General features: G+C 31.4%; 1 protein-coding gene across 1 annotated transcript in view; it reads left to right on the forward strand.

Annotated features, from left to right (window-relative positions):
* Positions 1-4,350: 4,350 nt before the first annotated feature.
* The window catches only part of LOC143195164 (uncharacterized), a 54,420-nt gene continuing 36,011 nt past the window's right edge, over positions 4,351-22,759 (forward strand). Inside the window, exon 1 of the mRNA XM_076402109.1 lies at positions 4,351-4,827. Coding sequence (XP_076258224.1) covers positions 4,435-4,827 — 393 coding nt within the window. The 5' untranslated portion in view covers positions 4,351-4,434. The remainder of the gene's footprint in view (positions 4,828-22,759) is intronic.

The following is a 22,759-nucleotide window of genomic DNA, read 5'->3' on the forward strand; positions in this document are numbered from 1 at the left end:
AAATTTATTATTGAACGGAAATTTTTTAAATCACTATTCAAAAATATAATCATGTTCAAATTTTCTCCCGTGATGTGATTTCTTTGGTCATTAATGCTTTGGCCAGATTTTGAAAAAACTCGTTCCTAGGGGATAGATGTTTCGGATATAGCAGAATATTTTAAATATAACTGATATAATTCAAGTAATATCATTTTATGGACTTGTCAAAAATCCAATAGGATTTCTGAAAAACTAATAAGTGGCATTACCAAATACTACTTAATTTTTAAAGTTGTAGTAGTACCTAGTGTAATTATTTCTTTAATTCTAGCTAGTTTTTTTATCAAAATATCTTCAGATGTAATACATTCTTCGTCAGTAGTAGTGTCTTGAATTTCGAGTTGCAATTATTAGAATGGACGATATCTCTTTTGCGATAATTTCTTGTATCGCCTCTGCATTATTTATAATACCAAATACTGTATATTTAAATCCAGGAACTGAAAATATGGATTGTCTCTTATTGATGACATCTAATATCAGCTAGCAGAAGTTGAGGATTCTCGAAAAGTTATAAAATAATAAAAATATACTAAAAAAAATTACCCCTTTTATCTGCTGATAAAATAAATCTTAACCAAGAAATGTCGCAACCATCATTACTTTCTTGTATTTTTTAATAAAGAAAATAAACTGTTGAATATTAATGAAGAATTTTCCTATCAGAAAATGTATCTATTAGAAATAATTAGTATAAGTATTGACTATAGTTTATCACCTCTTTACCGTTAATATGTTTTTATGAAAATTAACTGCTACTGTAAAAACTTCGACAATCGTTTCGAATCGACGCAATTTTTGGAACTTTTCGAATCTAAATTTTGACAATCAGAAATTTTGAACAAAAATCCATAGAATTAGACCGAAATGAAAAAGTCAATAAAAAAAAAGCTATTATTGCCGTAAAAACAGTCAAAAGTGTTTTACTATTTATCATTCACAATTGTAATCTTTTGCCCTATTACATTAATAATATTGACAATTAGAATCCCAAAATGCTGCTATATTAATACACAATATATTATTATTTACAAGGAAACTACCAAAGAAATAATAAAACTATATATATTACATATAAATCTATGTAAGCATAAATTCGGCACATTTTTGTCAACGTCGCGGCTAGGACGACAGTCAGAATGACTGTCGATAGTAAATAGTAATATCAGTCGGACCGAAAATAGCGACTGAAAATAGTTGACTGAAACAGTCACTAGCAAAAAGTAATAAAATCTGTCTAACCGAAAATAGCGACTGAAACAATCGACATTAAAAAATAGTTAATTACTAAATAATATCGATTTCAGTCGATAGTTCCCAACGCTAATTATTTATTATTTAAGATCCACTAAGTTATTTTTCAGACTTTTGCCATATTAATATTTATTCTACATGTAATCATATTTACATAAGCATATTCATATTATTAACATTCTGCCATTAGTAAACATGTTTCTTTTCTGTAAAAACTATTTATAAAAAGTTGTTTAATTGCTATATCGCTTTTGGAAACTAGATTGCTATTTATGGATGAATAACTAAAAACGAAAATAGTACGATATAAATGTCAAGTAATGGTTTACAAAACATAGTTTACAAATATTTAAATCCACTCATATTTTTATCAGCATTAACAAGTATTTAAATTCGATTTAATTAGATTATTATTTTCAATGTGATTTCCATATTCGTAAACGGGACAAACATATCGCACTTTATAAATCAATGAAAATTAGCGATTCGTCATCAATTAAAGACGTAGTCGGTATAAAAATTGAAGAAAGATGCGTGAGAAAACCCAAACAGACAAACACCGCTTGATGTTTAACGCGCTTGTAATATTTTTAAGACAATCCACTATGTGAACATTACCATCGTGCACGTTTGCGTCACGGATCTTGAGTCGTACCAATATGGGGGATCCCGATACCCCACTTTTTTCGCTTAACTCGTGGTCGTCCAATGTAATTCCCCACATCTATGACGTTACCGATCTCACAGTTGCCGCGTCTTCGCCACCGCTTTGCCTTTTAATTGTCTCGATTTTCTTACGGACTATAAATTCGCCCCGTTCTCATTGATTCCTTATTTATTGATCAGATTTCGATTAGCCAAAAAGACATCTAACCGCTCGTAAGCCTGTAAGAAACATAATTAAGCTGGTGAAAAGAACGAGATGAATAAATTGGTAAAAAGTGAAATTGAACCTTAAGCTAGATTAACAAAAAATATATAAAAAGTTTTGTAAAAGTCTAAATAAGACTGAAATTATTATTAAATTTCTTGGACTGTATTAATAAAGAAAGAATTAAAGAAGTGCGTGAATACACTTGAGTGCGAGGTTTGGCATATTAACTTATTTTGATGGTCTATTGTTTGCGTTTACATTTTAACTCAAAGAAATATTATTAAGAATATGTCGGAAAACAACGCACTCAATAGATAAAAATGGGGGAAAAATATTAGATATTGAACGAAGATCGAATATATGAAATTGGAAGCGTTGTTCGATCAAGATTTATTTGCAAAATAGTTAAATATCGATTTAAAATAATATAAAAATGTTTAAAAGCCAGCTGTATAGTCCAGAGACAAACATGGGTTTCTTTAATGCCCTATATATTTGACCGGAGATATTTAAAAGGAATTTGTAAAAAAATGCATCTTTTGTACAGCACCGTCACTAGCTATTAAACATAAATTCAAAAACACAAAATAAATAAATACATATATAATCCACTATTTAAAAGCAATACCATTTAAACAAATGTTTATCCCAAGTTGGTTTTGTGACTTTTAGAGGGTCAAAACATTGAACAAATAATTTATACAAGTTTGTCGAAAAATGCTAGATTTTTCCAAATAAAACTCTAGAATTTTAAATTACAACAGCTCGCCATTCAACAAGATTATCATTCCTAATGAAGTTTTGAATAAAATACTATGATTTAATTCATCTGATATGCCCCTGACTGATTTACCCTCTTGAAACACCCGTTCAAATCATAGAAGATATTTACGAAGAGCGTATTTGAATATTTGTAGACCTAAAAGCAGAAGGTCTATATCTCATGTTATAAACTTGGTCTTGCATACTGGATGAAACGATCATGACTTCGAAATAAAACAGTTCAAAATTTCGAACAGTTTCGAAATTCAACATGCCACCGAAAAACTGAAAAGGGAAGGAGTATATTATAGGATAGTTTCAAAACACATAATTTTTTTCCAATGTATAAAATTGTTATTACTTTAAATTCATTTGTTTTATCGATTCCGAAAATGGGTTATTCTTGTTTCAGGTTTCTAATTATATCAAGCCTATAAATTAGTTTTAAAGCATTTACAACTAATAGTGTTATTGTGTATGAAATCGCCTACGCGTACATTTGCAACTTACTTCATGTTGAAACTTCACTTCACTTTTCAATATGGGTCATTTCATTTCTTTCTTTTCGTTTTACTTTTATATCCGAATTTGAATAAAGAGGCGGCTGAAGGTAATCGACTACTGTGTGAAGCTTAGGGCAAACAATGTTCTATCGACCTCAACATACGAATACTAGCTTCGCTTCTAAAATTCTCTCGTTTAAAATTAGTAATTTTAATTTCAAACACTCTGACATTGAAAGAGACAAAAGGGTAGCCAAAAAATTTAAAAACCAGGATTTGGAGGCATTAATTAATGAAACTATCGATCACATTTGATGCGTTTAAGCCTTGAATTGTGCGAAAAACGACCGGAATATGAGAAAAAAATACAGCAATGTTATACTTCGGCATGAGAACACTCGACTACATGTCGCAAAACCGGTGAAATCATACTTGGAAACCTTAAAATGGGAAGTGCGACCCCACCCGCCGTATTCTACGGACCTTGCTCCTTCTGATTACTACTTGTTCCGACATATGACTCGTCACCTATCTGCGCTTCACTATTTTTGAAAATACCGAAAATTGGATCGATTCGTACATAGCCTCAACAGATACATAGACCTATCGAAATGAAATCTACCTGAAAGATGGAAGAAAGTAACGGCCATCAATGGACAATACTTTAAATAAAATACGTCTTACTGGTTTTTCACAATTAAGCTTTCACTTAAAAAAGCCTCCTTTAAAACTAATTTATAGACCTAATATTAAGTTTTATTCTGTAGAATTAGGCCAAAATAATCTAACCCGAAAACACTGAATAACAAAACCGCCATAAAATTATTATACCGAAACGATTTCCGCACCAATCCGGCAACGGTGGAGGATTTTCGTCTGCGCATCTAACGTCCGCACAACGTGCTTACCAACCGACTTCATGTGATCGTATATCGATCGGTTGGAATTTTCTACCAATTTACTTAACCGGAGTGTGTCAAAATTGGTCCGTACGCCAGAATGTCCACATTAGACGAAAATCTTCCGGTTCGCAACATCGAGGAGGTGGTGTGCTCATTCGGTGGTACGCTGAAACAGGAACAGGAGGAAGAGGACCCGGAACGGAATCTTAGCGGGAAAATCGCTTTTCATGGTTCTGGGAACGCTCGCGGAATCATCCCGTGTGTACTTACACCACCTGTCCGAGAACCCGTCGCACCAATCGAGACCGGTACGCTGCAGGAAAACGGGAGTTTTCCGCGTCGCGAAATAGTGAAAATCGCGGGCGTCCGTTGTGATTTTTGCCAGAAACTCGACCATCAAGGTACCGTCGAACTGCACACGTTCGAAAAGGCACTGGCGTTGATAGCTCTCAAGAAACTGAGACCACTTCTGAGAATCGATCAAAAATCGGTGAGTAATCCCGCTTATTTTAAATAGTCCGCCCGATATTGTCATTTGTCACATGTCAAAGCTTTTTAAATATTGTTTGACTGTGTTAGAATGCCTGCATATCTGATAGGTTACTGTTGTTTGATAGTTTTTAAATTTGAAGTAAGTATAAACGTATTATTTACAATTAAATGTGTCATATGTTTATGTAATATAATGTGTTTATTTATTATGGGACCAAAGATTCGCCACAAGAACTTTCATGTTAGTCATACACTTATAATTATGAGAAATTACTTGTACTCAAAACATATATTAATTCATCCTCTAAATCAGTTTATTTAAAGCTTATAACTTTGATAAAACTGATTCAACACTGAACTTATTTATAGAAGAAATGGTATGGACATTTACATAATTATATATTCAAGTTTATAAGCCTCAATACTAGTTCCATTCCTTCTCGTTCTTAAAAATCATGAAATATTTTGTCCCCATAATTGATTCATTAGTAAATGATTTCACTGAAGACTTAAACAACTACAAGATTTTCTGCCTGATCTTTCAGTTGCGGTACCATCTACCTTGTTAAGTCTGAACTAAATAAACTTTGCTGTTAATTATATTTACTGATATTTTATAATAGTGAGCAGTAAATGAATTTACTTTTGATACCTTAATAAAGCTTCTATTCTTACTATTCTTTGAAAATCCACACATTCTTTGAACTCCATAGTTGTACATTCATTATTGATTCATTGAAGCTGAATACGTGTTGGGAAAATTTTATTTTATACTTTATTTGTTTTTTGATCACTACAGAAGCTTAACAACTTTGTTGTTGATCATTTTCCTTATTATTTTATAATAATCAATAAATGGATTAACCTTAAATGATATAATAGTATATAAGACTGATAATTTTACCAAGACAATAATTTTAATAAATAATTTCCGGATTTACTGTTATCACTTTGAACTGGTAAAATACGTTGATTAATCTAGTTTATATAATTATGAATTTCTTGTAAAATAGAAAAGTGTGATTTTTATTGTGAATAAGTGAAAGTACCTCCCGGTCGCAGGTTTTTCAAAAGATGGCATTCTTGGGATTCGATAATAGTGAAGTTTCAAGTTCGACATTTCTTATATCCTACTTAATTCAACTTCTTCAATCAAGTAGAACTTTTAATAATGTGGGTAAATCACTAATTCCATAACTATTAAAATTTGTTTAGGTGAGGGCAAATGGGTTGAGTGTATCAAAGTCGCTTTTCGCCAAGGACACTAGGGCTTTTCAACGTAATAGTAAATGCAATTATGCGAAAAGTTTTTAAAAATTGATATGGCGTTAATACGGTGCTATACACCGATTTTGGGCGATATGATTTTCACTGATGATAGAGTCACAGATGTTGAGGTTGAGGCATTATTCATGGCATTATTCTATTTTAATTGTCAATGGGACCCAGTTTGAGTAAGTGTAAAAGTTAAAGTACTTGGGATCAGTAATACGGTCGGATAAAGTACTGCTTAGCTAATAAGGCCAATCGGCCAAGATGCTGGAGCTGCCAATCCTTCTTTAATGCCCTGAGACTTGGACACTGTTAGCGTCTGATATCTATAAATTCTTTAAGTTCAATAAGTTCTTTGAATTGCGATATTTGAAGCAAATTAGTATTAGAAATATTAGCAAAAGTATTAGAAATGAAGTCATTCATTTGAAATACGAAAAATTATGAAGATCACCAACCGTGGCGAATTTTGATGAATATTTCTGCTGAATTTTATGAGATCTTGTGGTACCAATAGCAGTGTATTGATTGAGAAGTATACACTCTCCCTAAACTCTGGCCATGGATTGATGATTATGAAGGGTACAAAGCCTGGATACATATTTTAAAAATTGTTAATCGGGTGAATAGTAAGCTGCATGAAACTTTTAAAGAGAACAGCGGTGAATATGAAATTCCTCCCCACTATCAATGCGAAATGACCTTACGGGAGTAAATTTTTCTTAGGTTGAGGTTAGAAAACAGACGGATAGACGGGAAAAAGTTAGAAATAAGTGCTATGTTTCCTACAAAAAATACAGCAGAGAATTTTCTATACATCAAGGAGTCTATCTATAGAAATTACTAAAGCTTATAAATTAACTTATAATTTTTATATTAGGGAAATAACCTGTTTTTCTTCACATCGAATAAAAGTTAATTAATAACTACAATTGATATGGTGGGTTTCTATTTTTATATTATCAATTATTAATCAAAGTAGTAATTACTGTTAGTCAAAGTATTCTTGATGAAGATGTTTGAATCAATTTGAAGTACTTTTTATTTTAGGTGGAGCTGCTTCAAAAAGCAAAAAAGTTGCTTTCCGAGATTGTTCTTAATATGCAGGAATAAAAAGAACCTATTGTTTTTTTAAATTATAAGATTATATGATAGGTGTTGACTGTTCAAATGATAATTTTGATTAATATTGTATTTTAAAGTATCCACTAAGCGCTAATTTTTTTTGAAGACTATCGTTGGAAAACTACGAAATGTAAACTAAAATTAAGATACCAGAGCTTCTTTGTATCGTGTAATCACGTTTCAATCAAAAAGTAATTTGTTTTAATTAGTGAAAGCTTACATTGTCGTAACAAAGAATCATTTTTTAATGAATACTGGCTAAGGATGGCTCCAATATGGTGAAGTTTACTTTTCAACGGTCATAATTGAAGTCGAAAAACCATCAATAAACGTCAGAACAAAGCCAAAGAAGGAAATTAGAACTTAGAGCTGAATTTTGCGAAATGCTTTTGAGTTAGTCAAGGTTGAAAGTTGTAATAATAATAACACTAGACACGACTTGGTTGTTGGTAGAATTATACATTTTCGGTATATCTCAATGAAAAAATTCTATTACATCGAAACATTAAGGATATGTTTGTTTATAATAGGTCTTACTAGCAAAAATAATCCTGCTATTCGTAAAAAAACGGTTAAGCTCACATTTGTATATTTTTGCTACGATATTATTAGTTATATATGGTAATAATAGGGTATTGTTAAATGCGACAAGTTTTTTTAAAACTCTACTACCTTTACAAATATTTTCTATCGTTTTCAAGCAAATTCAAAATTAGAATTGCGAAAAACCCACTTTGTTACACCATTATTTTTGGGCATTCTGAGTTTAATATACCTCACAGTATTACTAAAGCTGACCATCTTGGTTTTTTGTTTCTATATGCTATAAGAGAATGATGATAAAGTATTCATTCAGCATTCACCCTCAACGGATAATTTTATAAATCAGTTATTTTTGTAGCGAAATTTAAAGGGTGTTGTCATTAAACAATTTTTATTCTAGATATATATTTATCGGCTTTATCTTAGTATCTATTGTAATAATGTTTATCTATTAACACTACACAAAATGAAATCGTTTGATTCTTTTGGTCCTGTGTCGGGACGCGGGTTTGGTATTATCCAAAAGTTGTACTACTTCAATATTGACATTAGAATTGGGCCTGTCCTCATGTTTCCTTAAAATTCTCTTGATTTCCGGAGTGACAGCCGATATCTGAGGGTCTGGGTGTGAGTAATCAGTCCTGTAGTACCTGGATAAGCCTACAATACTTCTCACGACTTTGTTCTGGAAAACTTGTATAGTATTTATATAACTTTTCCCGGAACATTCCCATAATTGAACTCCGTATATCCATATATGTTTCAATACTTGCTTGTATAATAGCAATTTATTATGTACCTATAATTGTGATTTTCATTCAATTAACCAACACATATTTCCATATTTTATTTCCAGTTTTTTCCTTTCCTTTTTTCATATTCTTTCTTTCCATCAAGAGGCATTCCGAGACACCTTGCGAAACAAAAAATAAAACTGTATATTCAGACCTCTATATCGGCATATCTTTGAGTGAATTAAAATAGACCACGTAGTAACGTTAGTATGTATTATTACACGTTAATACATCAACAATTTTACACTGCTACTACAATTTATTCAACGTTTCATACGTTTTATTATTTTGATGTCCTCGTGTGTTAGAGGTTAGAAATTGATCATATTATAAAATGTAATTATGACGAAATCGAAGTAATAACTCTAACTAAATAAAGTAAGACCGAAGATAAATTGCAGATATTACATTTAACACATTCAGATGAGGTAAATCTTTTGGAGCTCTACATTAAAAAGTCTTCACCAGATGAACTATTTGATTACATGTTTCAATAATAAAATCTATTTCATGTGAGTACACAAGTCGAGCGGGCTTGCAGACTTTTTTAGGGCATATAATTACAACAGACAAGCAAACAAATAATATTTTTCCAAATAATTTAATCAATAGTAATTCCCCTCGAACTAAGTAATATTTTCCAAAGAAAATGGCTATTTACATTGTATTCACACGAGTATTTTAACTAATCTCATGTTAACAGCAGATAGTATATATTGGGCAAATATGTTGATAAAAATTTAAAACTTTACAACAGGCACATGACTTACCGAATAACAATAATTTTTAAGCACAATTTCAAATTATAAAAGTCAACACTCACATTTTTTGTTAAGAATTGCATTAGTGCATGATCCAGACCAAATGTCAGTAATTTACATATATATATATATATATATATATATATATATATATATATATATATATATATATACTATGTTCTCTGTACTATATAAATAAAGCGATGTACTGAAAATTTAAAGTAATTGATAATATCTCTGACATTTCTCTGTATGTAATGTGTAAATTATGATTAATAAATTGAATTATTTGTTACTCATTATCAGTTAGTAATATATCTGAAAATTGTACTACGCCAGCTAAAAATAGAATTAAAAAAATTATATCATGACAATGAATCAGATATACGTCCAATGAAAATGGGAATTTGGTATTTCCACTATGTTGTGTTTTACCCCGTGTTCTACAAGCCTTGAAATATGTGTAAATATAAATGCGTTTATCCAACACCTATCAAACTCCTCAAGTATAAAAGAAAATTACAAGAATAGCAACAATAACTTAAGCCAAAAGTCACACATCTAAAAAGTAATAGTAAATATTACCGTTATAGATGATTCGATATTTTACATTAATTACCATGTAAATTAACTCAGCAAGTATATTTTATTTTGATTATTTTTAGTATGTATTATGGATGGATTGGATATTATATATGGATTTATCAAGTCTTAATAGATGATTAGAAAATCGTCAACTACATACAAGCTACAGGTATTAGCGATTTTAAATCGTCACATTTTTTTATTTACATCGACGAGAATTTTTCTTTTCCTTCTTTTATCAAATGAACTCAGTAGATCTGAAAAATCAACTGTTTTCAAAAGCTTATAAAACATTGTGGAAGGTCGAAAAAATACAAAGGCAGAGTCGAAAGAAATTGCTATAGATTGGAACTGGAATGAATTAAACACAGTGACGTCTTGTAAAAGTGGTCAAAAATTTACTTGCAAATACTTCCCCACCGATATCGATTCCCACTTGTATGGAAAATAGTCGTTGCCATTATGGCGAATGACATTTTGGATAAAAATTATATTGTATCAAATGCTGAAGAATTAGAAGTTATGAAAAAAACTTAAATCCTCCCCTCACTCATCCCAACAGATTTCCTCCTTGGGCTTTTATTACCCCTTCATTTTGGAAATTGCTCTCCTTGTACTCTGGTCATCTATACTGATAGCTCAAACTCATGCAATTGAGCCTTCCTATTCAAACTTCCAGAACAAAGTTCAATACTCCGAAGTCCTGTTCCACTTTAACTGAATCATCAAGGACTAGCTTACTTATCCTCACTGACTCTAAAATATAATGACCCTTTAGTTTCGGAACACTAGTCACTCCTTCTTCTGCATTAGTATGCCTGGGAATTAATGAGCATGGTACCTAGGAAAATCAACCCATTCTTTACCCCCTACTCAGGAGATATCTGCATCCACACTTACCATCCTCCCTACCATCAACGCTTTCGTCAGGTACTATGTGTATAGTCATTGGATACTGGAAACCAGCTAGAATAAACTCTACAAAATTAATTAAAAAGAGAAAAAAGAGTTTTTCTTTTCTCTCATCATCGTAACTCTCTGTTCTCATGCTCCTGGGCATTTTCTCTGTTCTGTAGGCTGTATAACTTCAACAACATCCAAATAGGCGAATGTCTTCCTTATATTGAGACCGGCTAGCTCCACAGAGTTTACTCCAAATCCGAGCACTCCTTGTAGTCTTCAATGTACTATCCTTTGCCTAACACATTATCCAGTATTTTGTCCAAATTGTCAGTATTTCAACTTACTTACCCTTGCGATTAGTCAATTTACTATATTTTGCGCTATATTATTTACTTTAAGCTAGTGATCGCTCTGTGGTCGAAATTTGACCAGAATTTATTAAGTTAATCATGTTTCTCCCATAATTATTTAAAGGGTGTAAAGGGAATAATTTTAAAGTGATATGTTACTACAACTTGTTTCCACAGTATTTTCAATATAGGACAGAATTAAGGAGAAACTAATTATATAGTATTAATTTCCGTTAAGTTTTAGTAATCCACAAAGTATTGATAACTTAAAATTACTACACCACTGAACATTATAACAAAGTATCATAAGTAAGATTGACTTGAGATCATTAAATATAAGTAATCATAATCTTTCGTTATTTGTTTTTTTAATTTACTTTCTGTTATGTTTATAACATAATGAATGTCGGTATATATGATTTCAATAGGAAATAATAAATGAACTAATACATGCTTATATATTAATACAGAGAATATGTGAATAAAACAATTTTGAAATTGATATTTGACTATAGCATATAGCATTTAAGCCAAAGCCTAAAATATCTGTTTATATATTTTGTGTCACCGATCTGACGACGGCTATTCTAGGTTGCTTGATTTGGGCATATTTCTTTTTAATAGAATTTGTTTATTTATAGCACAAATTACACAAAAATATACCAGGTGCCTTCGTTTTCCTCAAAAAAGGAGGAAAAATTTTACATAAGATATACACATTCCTGTTTATTATCATCACAGAATATGTCCTTATAAACTACACTTGTTTAATTGCAAAATGACAAAGTCACGAATATATCAAAAGCAACAGAAAACAGAACAGTTGCGACCACATTATGTACAATGGAATCATGTTTTTCACATTTTTTCATTTTTTCATTTTTGGTATATGGACAATAACTTTGAATGATGAATGATTATGATTGAGGAATTATCGTTTTATAATAAATGACTCAAGAGATACCTCTAGAAATATAGACTATCATTGTATATACTTTGAAATATATTCAAAACATTTGCATTTAAAAATTACATATCTGAAAATTCATCCAAGAGTAGATAATTCAATAATGTTAGAATGATAAAATGTAAAGATAATTCTGATATATACACTGCTGGAATTAACCAAACTATAAACATTTGAATCATATTTGATTTGAGACTAGAAATTAGAATTTATTAAGAAAAAATAATCAAAGAAAAACTACCGGATTTTAAAAGAAAACGGCAAAGAATTTATTAATACGATTCAAATCAGTTAATTATACTTGCCTGTTAATAAATGATGTAGTGATTATAGATATTATCAATTTTTAACCAGTTTCGGTATTATAGTTTAAATTTTTATCCACAAATAATAAATAATTAATAATAACAAAGTAATAAATAATTTAAAAAATGATTTATCATGATTATGAATCACCTACAATATATGTCTACTGAAAATATATAACCACGGTATTTCCACGACGAACTGTACCATGTCTAATACCGTATAGTAAAAAAAATGCAATTTGCGTATTAGTTAATAAACTTTTGATATTTTCGTATCAAAAAATATATAAATGTACGTTTTAGACCATTTATTTTTAACATTATTGGAGGTATTATTTAATATATATTTTCCGATTAAAATATCGCACCTATTCATATAACCTCAAAAAACGATCGCTAAAATAGAAAATTTATAATATGAGTTATTCCATCAATCCAGCTTGTACGCCATATTTAACTACCTCGGAGTAATGGTGTTATAAATCAAAAAATTATTTCGTGATAAACTGTTTTCATCAAAGGATCAATTTCATCAAGTTAATAGCCAATAAGTAGTTGTAGGAAGTGTACAGAAGTTGAGGTATAACAGGTCAATTGAAAAGCCGCCGGCCTACCATAGTAAAACATATTTTTTTCCAAAATTAGTTTTTTTTATTCAACATAATTCCCTTCAAGGGTGATACACTTATTATAGCGACCCTCCAACTATTCGATACCATCTTTTTGTAGTACGATTTGACCTTTGCTTCAAAATAGGCCTCAGTTTCGGCGATCACCTCCTCATTCGACGAAAATTTCTTCCCAGCGAGCATTCTTTTGAGATCCGACTATAGGAAATTGTCGCTGGGGTTCAGATTTGAAGAATACTGTGGATGAGGAAGCAATTCAAACGGTCCAATAACGCTATGTAATAGTTGCTGTTGATGGTCCTTGCTTTTTTGAGGTTAGTCGATAAAAATTATTCCATGGGCATCCCAAAATACAGACGCCATAACCTTGCCAACAGACTGTTATGTTTTCCCACGCTTTGGAGCGGATTTATCGTGTGCTGTCCACTCGGATGACTGTCGATTGGACTGCGGAGTAAAACGATGGAGCCACGTTTCATCCATTATCGACCAAAAAGCTCGAGTTTATTACGCTCGGTCATCTTCAAACACTGCTCCGAATCATTAACTCGTCGTTGATTTTGGTTAAAAGGTGAGCTCGCGCGGGACCCACTTTGCACAGAGCTTCACACCATACCCAAATTCATACATTCATACCCAAATATTCGTGAATGATATGATGTAAACGTTTAGTTGATATGTTGAGAGTGTCTGCTATTTCATTCAGTTTCAATTTACGGTCATTTTCAAAATAATTTTGTCGACTTTTTAATGTTTTCGTCAATAACAACCTCTTTTGGACATTCACCGTCTTCGGTGCTCATTTCACCACGTTTAAACTTAGCATACCAATCCTTAATTGTTGATTTTCCTGGGGCAGTGTCCGGAAACTCGGCATCAAGCCAAGTTTTTGCTGAATTTTTTCCCGTCAAAAAGCAATATTTTATCAACCCGCGAAATTCCTTTTTATCCATTTTGTCACAATAACAAAAGTTGCTTCACTCCAAATGCTATAATTCACAAACTAGTGATTCGACGGCTGTCAAATTTATACACGCATTTTTTGAGGGTTAGCGCTAACTAAAAGATATATGGATTTAATTCCAGTAGTGCCATCTATGTGTCAGACCGGAGGCTTTACAATTGATCTGTTATTTTAAGGAAAAATAAAGTTTCTTTAAAGCTATAAACCCATATTTTCTGTTTCCGAAAATGTATGTTGCTTTTCTGAAATTAACCTAGTGTAACAATAGTCTATACTAATATCATTTAGTTCTGGAACCAAAACATAATATAAGACAAAACATAGCAGAGCATATTTTTTATGCAATATTGATTTCTGATAAGATTTGTTTATATCATATAGTTAATTATCAAAATGCGCATTATCTATTACTCTCAAAATAACAACAGTTTAAAATCTATTAAACTTATTATGGATCTAGTTGCTGCAGCTTCATGACCAATAGTTAAACTAATATTTTAGTTAACTAATAGTTAAAGCAAGTTGTTTTTAGGTTTTAAGTTTTTTTACTTTTACCTTACCACACAGATCTGCAAAAAAGAACTGTTTTGTGACATAATCTTTATGTTTTTGGTTACGATAAACCCGTAAGTGACTTCTTTTTGACATAGGCTGACACGTTTCTTGACAATTTGGGTAAATATGTTAAACGAGATATTACATTAAAATAAAAAAGAACTTGAAAAATACTATTTTATTTACAGCTCATTAACTATATACGTTTTCGCTCATGGAATGAACCTGTAAAGTCCCTCTGAATCGTCCAACAGTAGTCTGATATCTTTTAGACCGTCAATTTTCCTCGATATATTTTTTCCATCTCTTTAATCTTCTGGTGAAATGGTTTTCACTTACATCTCCCAAATTTTCCTAAAACTAATCGAAGTGGGAATAAAAATGTATTTTAGACTCATTAGGCAATCTAAAGCTTGAAATTATTTTAGATCTTTATAATCGCTGTGAAATCCTTAACCGCAATCAGCCCTTCTCTTTGAGATCCGTCATGATCGTGATGAATTATGGGTCAGTCACAGACGTCTAATATCTGATTCGATGAAAACACCTTCCTTCACTCTGGCTTCTGAGGGGCTTAAAAACTTTGAAGCTTTGTATTTGAATCAATCTACATCTTTGAGATATAATTGTACAAATTTCTCCATCAATATCGACTTTATATGCAACGGTTGTAAAAGAACTTTATGCGGAGGTAACAATATCTCTTGGAGAATGTTATTTTCACTATCTTTAAGCTCCCTCGACGGACAACTCTTTTTGATCCAGTGATTTGTTCGGTTTCTACTATCACATAGGCACTAGAAACAAGAGAATGCAAATGCAACAAAAATTAAGTATAATATATATCTACTTAGACTATATTTTTAATTTTCAAAATAAATTTTTTATACAAACGGCCCGGTTTATGTGTGAATAACCCAAAAAAACCTACGATCTGGTCTGCCTGCTTCCTAGGTAAACCATAGGAGTTCCGTTATGATTTGGGCGGTAATATCATTGTATTTAACAAAAGTTTAGTCTTGTCTTTTAACAAATTAAAAGTTTCAGTCTTGGTTTGACAAGCATCACAATATCATCAAACATCTTCCTTAGTCAGCACAACATAATTGAACCATTCAGTAAAACAAGAACTGAACAAGTGAAGTACTTCGTTCAGCTCCAGGTGTCTGCATTAGCCTTAATTTAGAGTATCTGCGTAGTAACACTATTCCTTTCACACATAATTTAACTAAACATAATCAACTAAAACTATATATATACATATATATATATATATATATATATATATATATATATATATATATATATATATATATAACAAGAATTAAATAATATATACATACTACAGATACTATTTTGGTTTTCCGATGTGTAATTTAAAAGCTTTCTAGCAAACTACATAATTTTACATAACAAACATTCAAATTTACAAAAAAAATTCTGTAATCATTAATTCGCGTCTTTATATCTAGGTAATAGTTTCAGTTTGCCTAAGTGCATATGATGATTAAGAAATTGTCTACTTATGATAGTTGTTAAGAAATCAAACATACTGCAATGCGATTCAAGTTACAATCACTTTTACGCTGGTCATATTTCTCGAAAATCACGAAGCATCTTTATAACGGAGAATCTCAGTGAATATTGTATAATGTTTAGAACGTTTATAAATAAAAAGTAACTTTTTCTTTTGAGACAGTGAAAGTTCCCTTCAGCAAAGAAATTTGTAGAAATTAAAGAAAGCCCAATGTAACGTTATACTTACTGCTTAAAACATTAAAATATACGATATATAGGAAGTGAAGTTTATCATATTATCTAGAGCTAAAAATAACTTAGATACGATAAGATATAATTTGGCTATATGGCTTATTCCTTAAGCTTAACTACAGCAATCATTTAAAAATACAGTAAAAATAATTTAAACGTAAGATATTATCAGGAGTACAAATTGATAATCGCTGTTAATTTTCAAATTTTAAAGCTTTATCAGTCAAACCGTGTGCTTTTGACCGTAATAGATAATCTGAATAAGCAATATTTGGAGAATACGGTGGTTTCTCTTCAGCCACGCGCTGACGTATATTGTCATGTAGCCAGATTATTTCGTCATATCTTTCTAAGAATGAACTAAGAATGTTAACAAATTGTTTTCTTCTACCGATATTGGAGAACCTCTTATATAGCTATTTTCAAGCCGCTTTATTAGTTTAGAGCCAGCTATTCCCAAACTAATTATACTAACTTCAATTTGCCTTGATTGCTCTCAGCTAGACTTGGATGTAAATGAAAGCACTCATTATTGTACTATTAGTGAGTGTACAGTATACATCGAGTTTATCCCATTATATAAACAAGAAACAACTTAGTTGTGGATATAGAAATATGGCTGAGGTATTGCTATGATTTTTTTCCCTTAGGATTATCATAGCCAATCCACATTTTAGTCTCCAGTAAATCTGCGATGCTTTCTCTTATCTGTCATTGGAACAGTTGCTAACATGTGAAGAAAACCACCGTTCAATCTCGCTAAGCTAAAGTTCCTATGACAGTCGATGGCTTCTTTTCTAACCCATCCTAAAGGTTTTAATCAATGATATGGGCCAAGTTTTGCTGAGTTTTGCGACAATATTTATCCAGCAGCTCTTCCAATACTGCGTCTTTAAACCTCTTTACTACTCCGTGATACTCTTTGTCTTCTACACGGAAAGCATCTGATTTGAGCCTTTGAAACCATCCTCGTTGTGTTTTATCACTAACATTCTCGTCACTATATGGCTCTGTTGTCATTTAATACACTTCAGCTCCAGTTTTTTTGCAATTAAAATCAGGAGAAGCAACACTTACCGCAAAAGGTGCTTATAACGCTCAAACTAGTTATGTTTACTCACCTAAATGTGATATGGCACGTTGACCATCTGTTTAAAAATCCTGCCTTAGTGGTGAACGAGTGAGACGTCTGTTTTCTATTAGACCCTCAGTGTTCCTTTGTATCGCCGTTTAACAATTGGCATGTTCTTTACGTTAAATAAAACAGTTTTTAAAGTAAATTAATAGTTTTTGTTTAATGTCGTTTCACATATTATAACTGACACAGTCGGTAGGATTCTGGATAGATCATAAGGCTGTCATCTTTTGAATTAATTCAATTAACCAGAAACAAATTAATTATCAGAAAAAGAAAACAGGTTGACGTCAGATTGGCAGCGTTCCGCATTTACTCGAGTCGCTTCTTGGGCAAAAATACCGCAGCTGAAGTTGTAAGGTCACAAAAGTGGATTGAATGTGCTCAATGACCCCTAACCATAAACTATTCCTAGTAAGAAACATTCAAGCTTTAAAAATACCCCTATTCCATAGATCCCCGGTCCATGCATCACAGTTTTAGGTGTAAGGCCACCAAAGACAGACTGAAGTTGCTGTTAATTGACATAGTCTACTGGAATTTGGACAGAAGCTTGCAGTTCATGGTGAGCGGCCACCATTTTACATGCAGTTTAGTGAATAAAAAGTCGTATTGAGTAGCTTTTTCATATTCAATACTTGTAATTGAGGATATATGATATATAATATAACGGGCCTAACTATGAAAAATGTATATTCGAAAAAGGTGCGGGGTGCTGATATTGAGAGTGAATGGTGTGGAGTTTAAATATTATTTTGACCATAAGGTTGTTCGCTTTTGAATTTATTCAATTAACAGGAATCAAATTAATTATCATGAAAAGAAGACAGTTTGACGTTGGATATGCGATCGTTCCTTATTTACTCAAAGTATTCCTAGGTGTAGTTAAGTGGAGTTCGGGCAAAAGTATCGCAGCTGAAGCTGTAAGGTCACAAAAGGTGGATTGAAGGTGCTCAAAGACCCATCATACTATTCTAATTAGGCGTAGTGCTTATGTAACCGAATGGTGGTTATGACTTAGACGTTTAGACATAGGCAGTTTTGTTTATAAGATAGTATATTGAAGTAAATTAGTAGATTTTGTATTTTAAACCCCTTTCATATTTCATAACTCATATGGTAAATAAGTAATTAAAGACTATTACTTTGTCGTATTGAAACATTTGTTTTAGAAAATCGAAACAATAAAATTCGCAGAAAACCCATCACATAGTTACGGATTTCAAGTAAAAATATAATAGTACTTTCGATGAGGCTGAATGTTCTTCAGAATAGTTAACTATTCTAAAAGAAAAGAATACAAATATTTGCAATAATTTCTTAAATCGCAAAAATAAACGATCAATCGAATCGGAAATAAATAATGTAATCAATCATAGCCGCTTTACAACGTTTTAATGATAATATATAAATCAATTTTTCAATAATTTTCAAGCCAAAGATGGTAACGATTTGAATAATAGTATATTTACTGTTGCCAAGTAATTCATTGGTACGAATTGCTTCGTTTGTTGATAACAAATAAAAGTATATTTACTGCGATAATTTGTCAACCGTTTCAATGGTAGTCAAATTCTGTGAAAATCGTGCAATGAATGATAAAAAGTAATATACCGTAATTCCCCATTTATTAAAATAGGATGCATTCATTCATACCCTTGGCAAAAAAAGGTAAATACACTAAATGCGGTCACGTGATGGATAAACATTTGAAACTGTCTCTAACTATTATAAAAAAAATTCAAAGGCTTAGAAGGTATTTGGAATATATAATATTTAGTTATAGAATATATAATAAATGGTTGATTGCTAAATGGTGTAGTTCCTTATCTGGTTCGTTGTTGTAGAATTTAGATGAATAATAAAAAATAACTCATTGAACAAACGTCTGTTGATAAAGTGAAGGTGTGTCCCATAATGATTTTTCATGTTTTCAAAAAAGGCTTATAGGAAACTTGCAACATCATAATAAGGTGACATAAATAATATGATTTATTTTAAATTAAATTATCAGTATTTATTATATTAATGTTCAAAAAAAAATATTATTAGATATTTTAAGCTAAACAAAACACTCGATAGGGTTTAACACATTATTTATACATATTATATCACGCGCCTGACTACGTACACTGAGTGTTCGAAGACAAAGTGGTGTGTTTATGATCATAACTTGATGGTAGAAATAAGTGAGACATCTATATATAGGCAGTTTCTTATATGTTTTAATTAATTTAATTAGCGTTGGGAACTATAGACTGAAAACGACTATCGACTGTTTCAGTTGAGTACTTTCAGTCACTATTTTCGGCCCTATTAGTTTTATTCGACTTATTCTTGACGTTCTGGCTTTGGTGTCATAGCCGCGACCTTGAAAATAATGTGCCGAATTTATGCTTATGTAGATTTATATGTAATATATATGTTTTTATGCTTTGTTTGTAGTTTGATTGTAAATAACATTATATTGTACATTAATACAGCAGCATTTTGGAAATCTATTTTTCAAGATTATTAATTAATGTAATAGTATAAAAAGAACAGCATTTTGAAAAATGAAAAATAATTTTTACTGCATTTTTATCTTGGCAACTATTAGGTCCTTTTGTGATTGAATTTTTCTAAGTCTCTCAATGTTTGTTCAAGTCTTTTGAATGTTAAAATTTCTTTCATTCAAATTTCAACGAATAATAATCTTAAAATATTTTTGATTAACAATAAATAAAATTATTATTGTTTATAAAATGGATGCGATGGTTCAATAATTGATAAAGATCCATTGAGAAGATATGGTACAAATATTTACTGGTCATTACGCCATTCCTCTTGACAATCAAGTCAAATATATAAAATATAAAAATGAAACTGTTATTTTGAACCTAATAAATTCCAACAATTATCTATTTCCTTTTTTATCCCAAAGAAATTTCGAAAAAAGGAATACGTACATCTCCGTCCCACTTACGACACGGTTAAAAAAAAATGTTTGAATGAAATAGAAATAAACCAGCCGGCTTGGTGGTGCAGTGGTAAAAGCGATGGGACGATCCTCCTACTGTTGCGATAGCCGCGGGTTCGAATCCTGCTGGGGCTTGTTCGTAAATTTATGTTTGTGATTTTTGAAAATTTGTGAATGTTCTAGAGAAGAGTCAAAAATCCGACAAGGAAAATGATCCCAGTCACGCCAGTAACCAGGCTGCGTAAGACCGGATGTCTTCTGGGATGATTTCTAAAGTTGATCACTCAAATTCCGAAGACCGTGGTTCGGAGCCCACGTTAAACTTTAGGCCCAGTCCAGATAAACCCATAGTTGGTAAAAGGAGACTTTAAAATATATATAAAAAAAAGAAATAAACCAATTATTGTTATTATATTATGTCATTGTTACTTTCCGAATATTAAAATACGATGAAATATATTTAGGATCACTTTTACATTCCTTTTTTCACACTGCCACTTACCAATTTAAAATTGTTTAGAGTGGACTGATCTGTACAGCACAGTGAATCAAACACTTATCTCCGTCCTTTCCTGTCTAAAAATTAATACGGGAAGGAATTCTCTTAATATTCTATTGTCACGAATAGAAAAATAGTCGACAGGTGCATTTGATTGAAATAGTAATTACTATTTGCAGTCGCTAGTTTTTTCACTATCGATTAGTTCGATCGTTTTGAGACTATCGACTGTTTCCACTATTTTTAATCGATAGTTCCCAGCACTAGATTTGTTTGAAGTGTTGTTTTTTTATCGCTATTCAAGAAGTCTTATTTCCTTAAAATAAAATAGTATTTTGAAGTAAATTAGTAGTTTTTGTATTTAATTCCCTCCCAATTTATAACTTATATACATACTTATATAATAACAAAGTAAACGTCTACAGTAGTATATATTAAGTAAAACAATGAGTAGTAAAACAAAGGCACGTAAGTTTCCGGCATGTTCAGTCATTGCTGGGCTACCAGTGAGAAATGACACGTGACACAATTATGTTAATGGTTTTATGTGAATTTAAGTTTACATGATTCTTCAATAAGTTTGTCAAAATATCAAAATGATTTCTTGTTAAAAATATATAGTAAATTAATTGTAGACAAATGAAAATGCGACTATTAATTTAAAAAAGTATAAGGTATAAATTATAGTAAAATTTTACGCTTTTCTAACAATAACTTGCAGGCTGTCATCGAACAAATGTACATTTATGTTGAATAGTATGAAAATATTAATTTTCTGAAGATCATAGCAACGTTAAAAAAACAAATCTAAATATAAAACAACCAATCTAAACACTGGTAATGAGCATGATGCAGTTTATCGAAAGCCATAGTAAGATCCTAATAATGCCATCATGAAATTTTCGTCACGAAAAATTAATTTCCCCAGCTAGCCTCGCAGTTTTGTGGATTGACGAGTGTTTAGATGGAGACTACTCATTTTAGACGATGTTCTTAATTTTTCTTCCTCCATTGAGAGATTTTTTTCAACGATTTTTATAATCAGTTCAGAAGATAGCTCGGTAAGCTGTTTCCGAGGAAGATCTTGGAGCTGTCGGTTTGCTACACCAACGGTGCTTTTTGGAGAGTAAGCCTCCGAATTATTGGAATGGCAAAGTGTCCTCACAGTAAATACTTGTACAAAGAATTTCTTGTTATTTATTATATTGTTACTAGTGTTGTTGCCTAATAAACAATTTGTCTTTACAATAACTTAAATCTAGCTTTATATCAAGGAGGACCCATCGGCCCTCTCTTAGTCTCTGGTGTAATAATGTCTATGTATTAACACTGCTGTTTTTCTATTAAATGTACCTCACTACATTACACTACACGATATTAAATGGTTTGATTGTTTGAGCCTGTATCAATTGTCATGTCTTTCTGAAGGACAGTCGGTATCTGAGGGTCTCGGTATAACTAATTAGACCTGGGTTACCTGGGACCTAATTAGATATGAGTACTCATACAATACTTCTCAGGACTTTATTTATGCAAATATTTTCCTATATTTGAACTCCAGTTTTCCTTTTCTTTTTTATATATTCCTTCCAGCGAATTTTTGCATCAAGATTCATTCCTAGATTTATATTGTTGTTTTTTTATTTATACTGTATTGTGAATAGTGCGTGTATTATTTCGGTAACATTTTCTGTAGCTTATGAACAAGGCCGTCATGCCATACATTATGGAGGGATTCTACTACATTTAAGAATATAACATCTATAACATATATCTGTAATTCTATGAATCTGGTTAATTCTTGAATCTTT

The sequence above is a fragment of the Rhynchophorus ferrugineus genome, unplaced genomic scaffold (assembly GCF_030347505.1).
Source record: "Rhynchophorus ferrugineus isolate W39M unplaced genomic scaffold, kcgeb_rfMv2 rfM4, whole genome shotgun sequence".
Lineage (NCBI taxonomy): Eukaryota > Metazoa > Arthropoda > Insecta > Coleoptera > Curculionidae > Rhynchophorus > Rhynchophorus ferrugineus.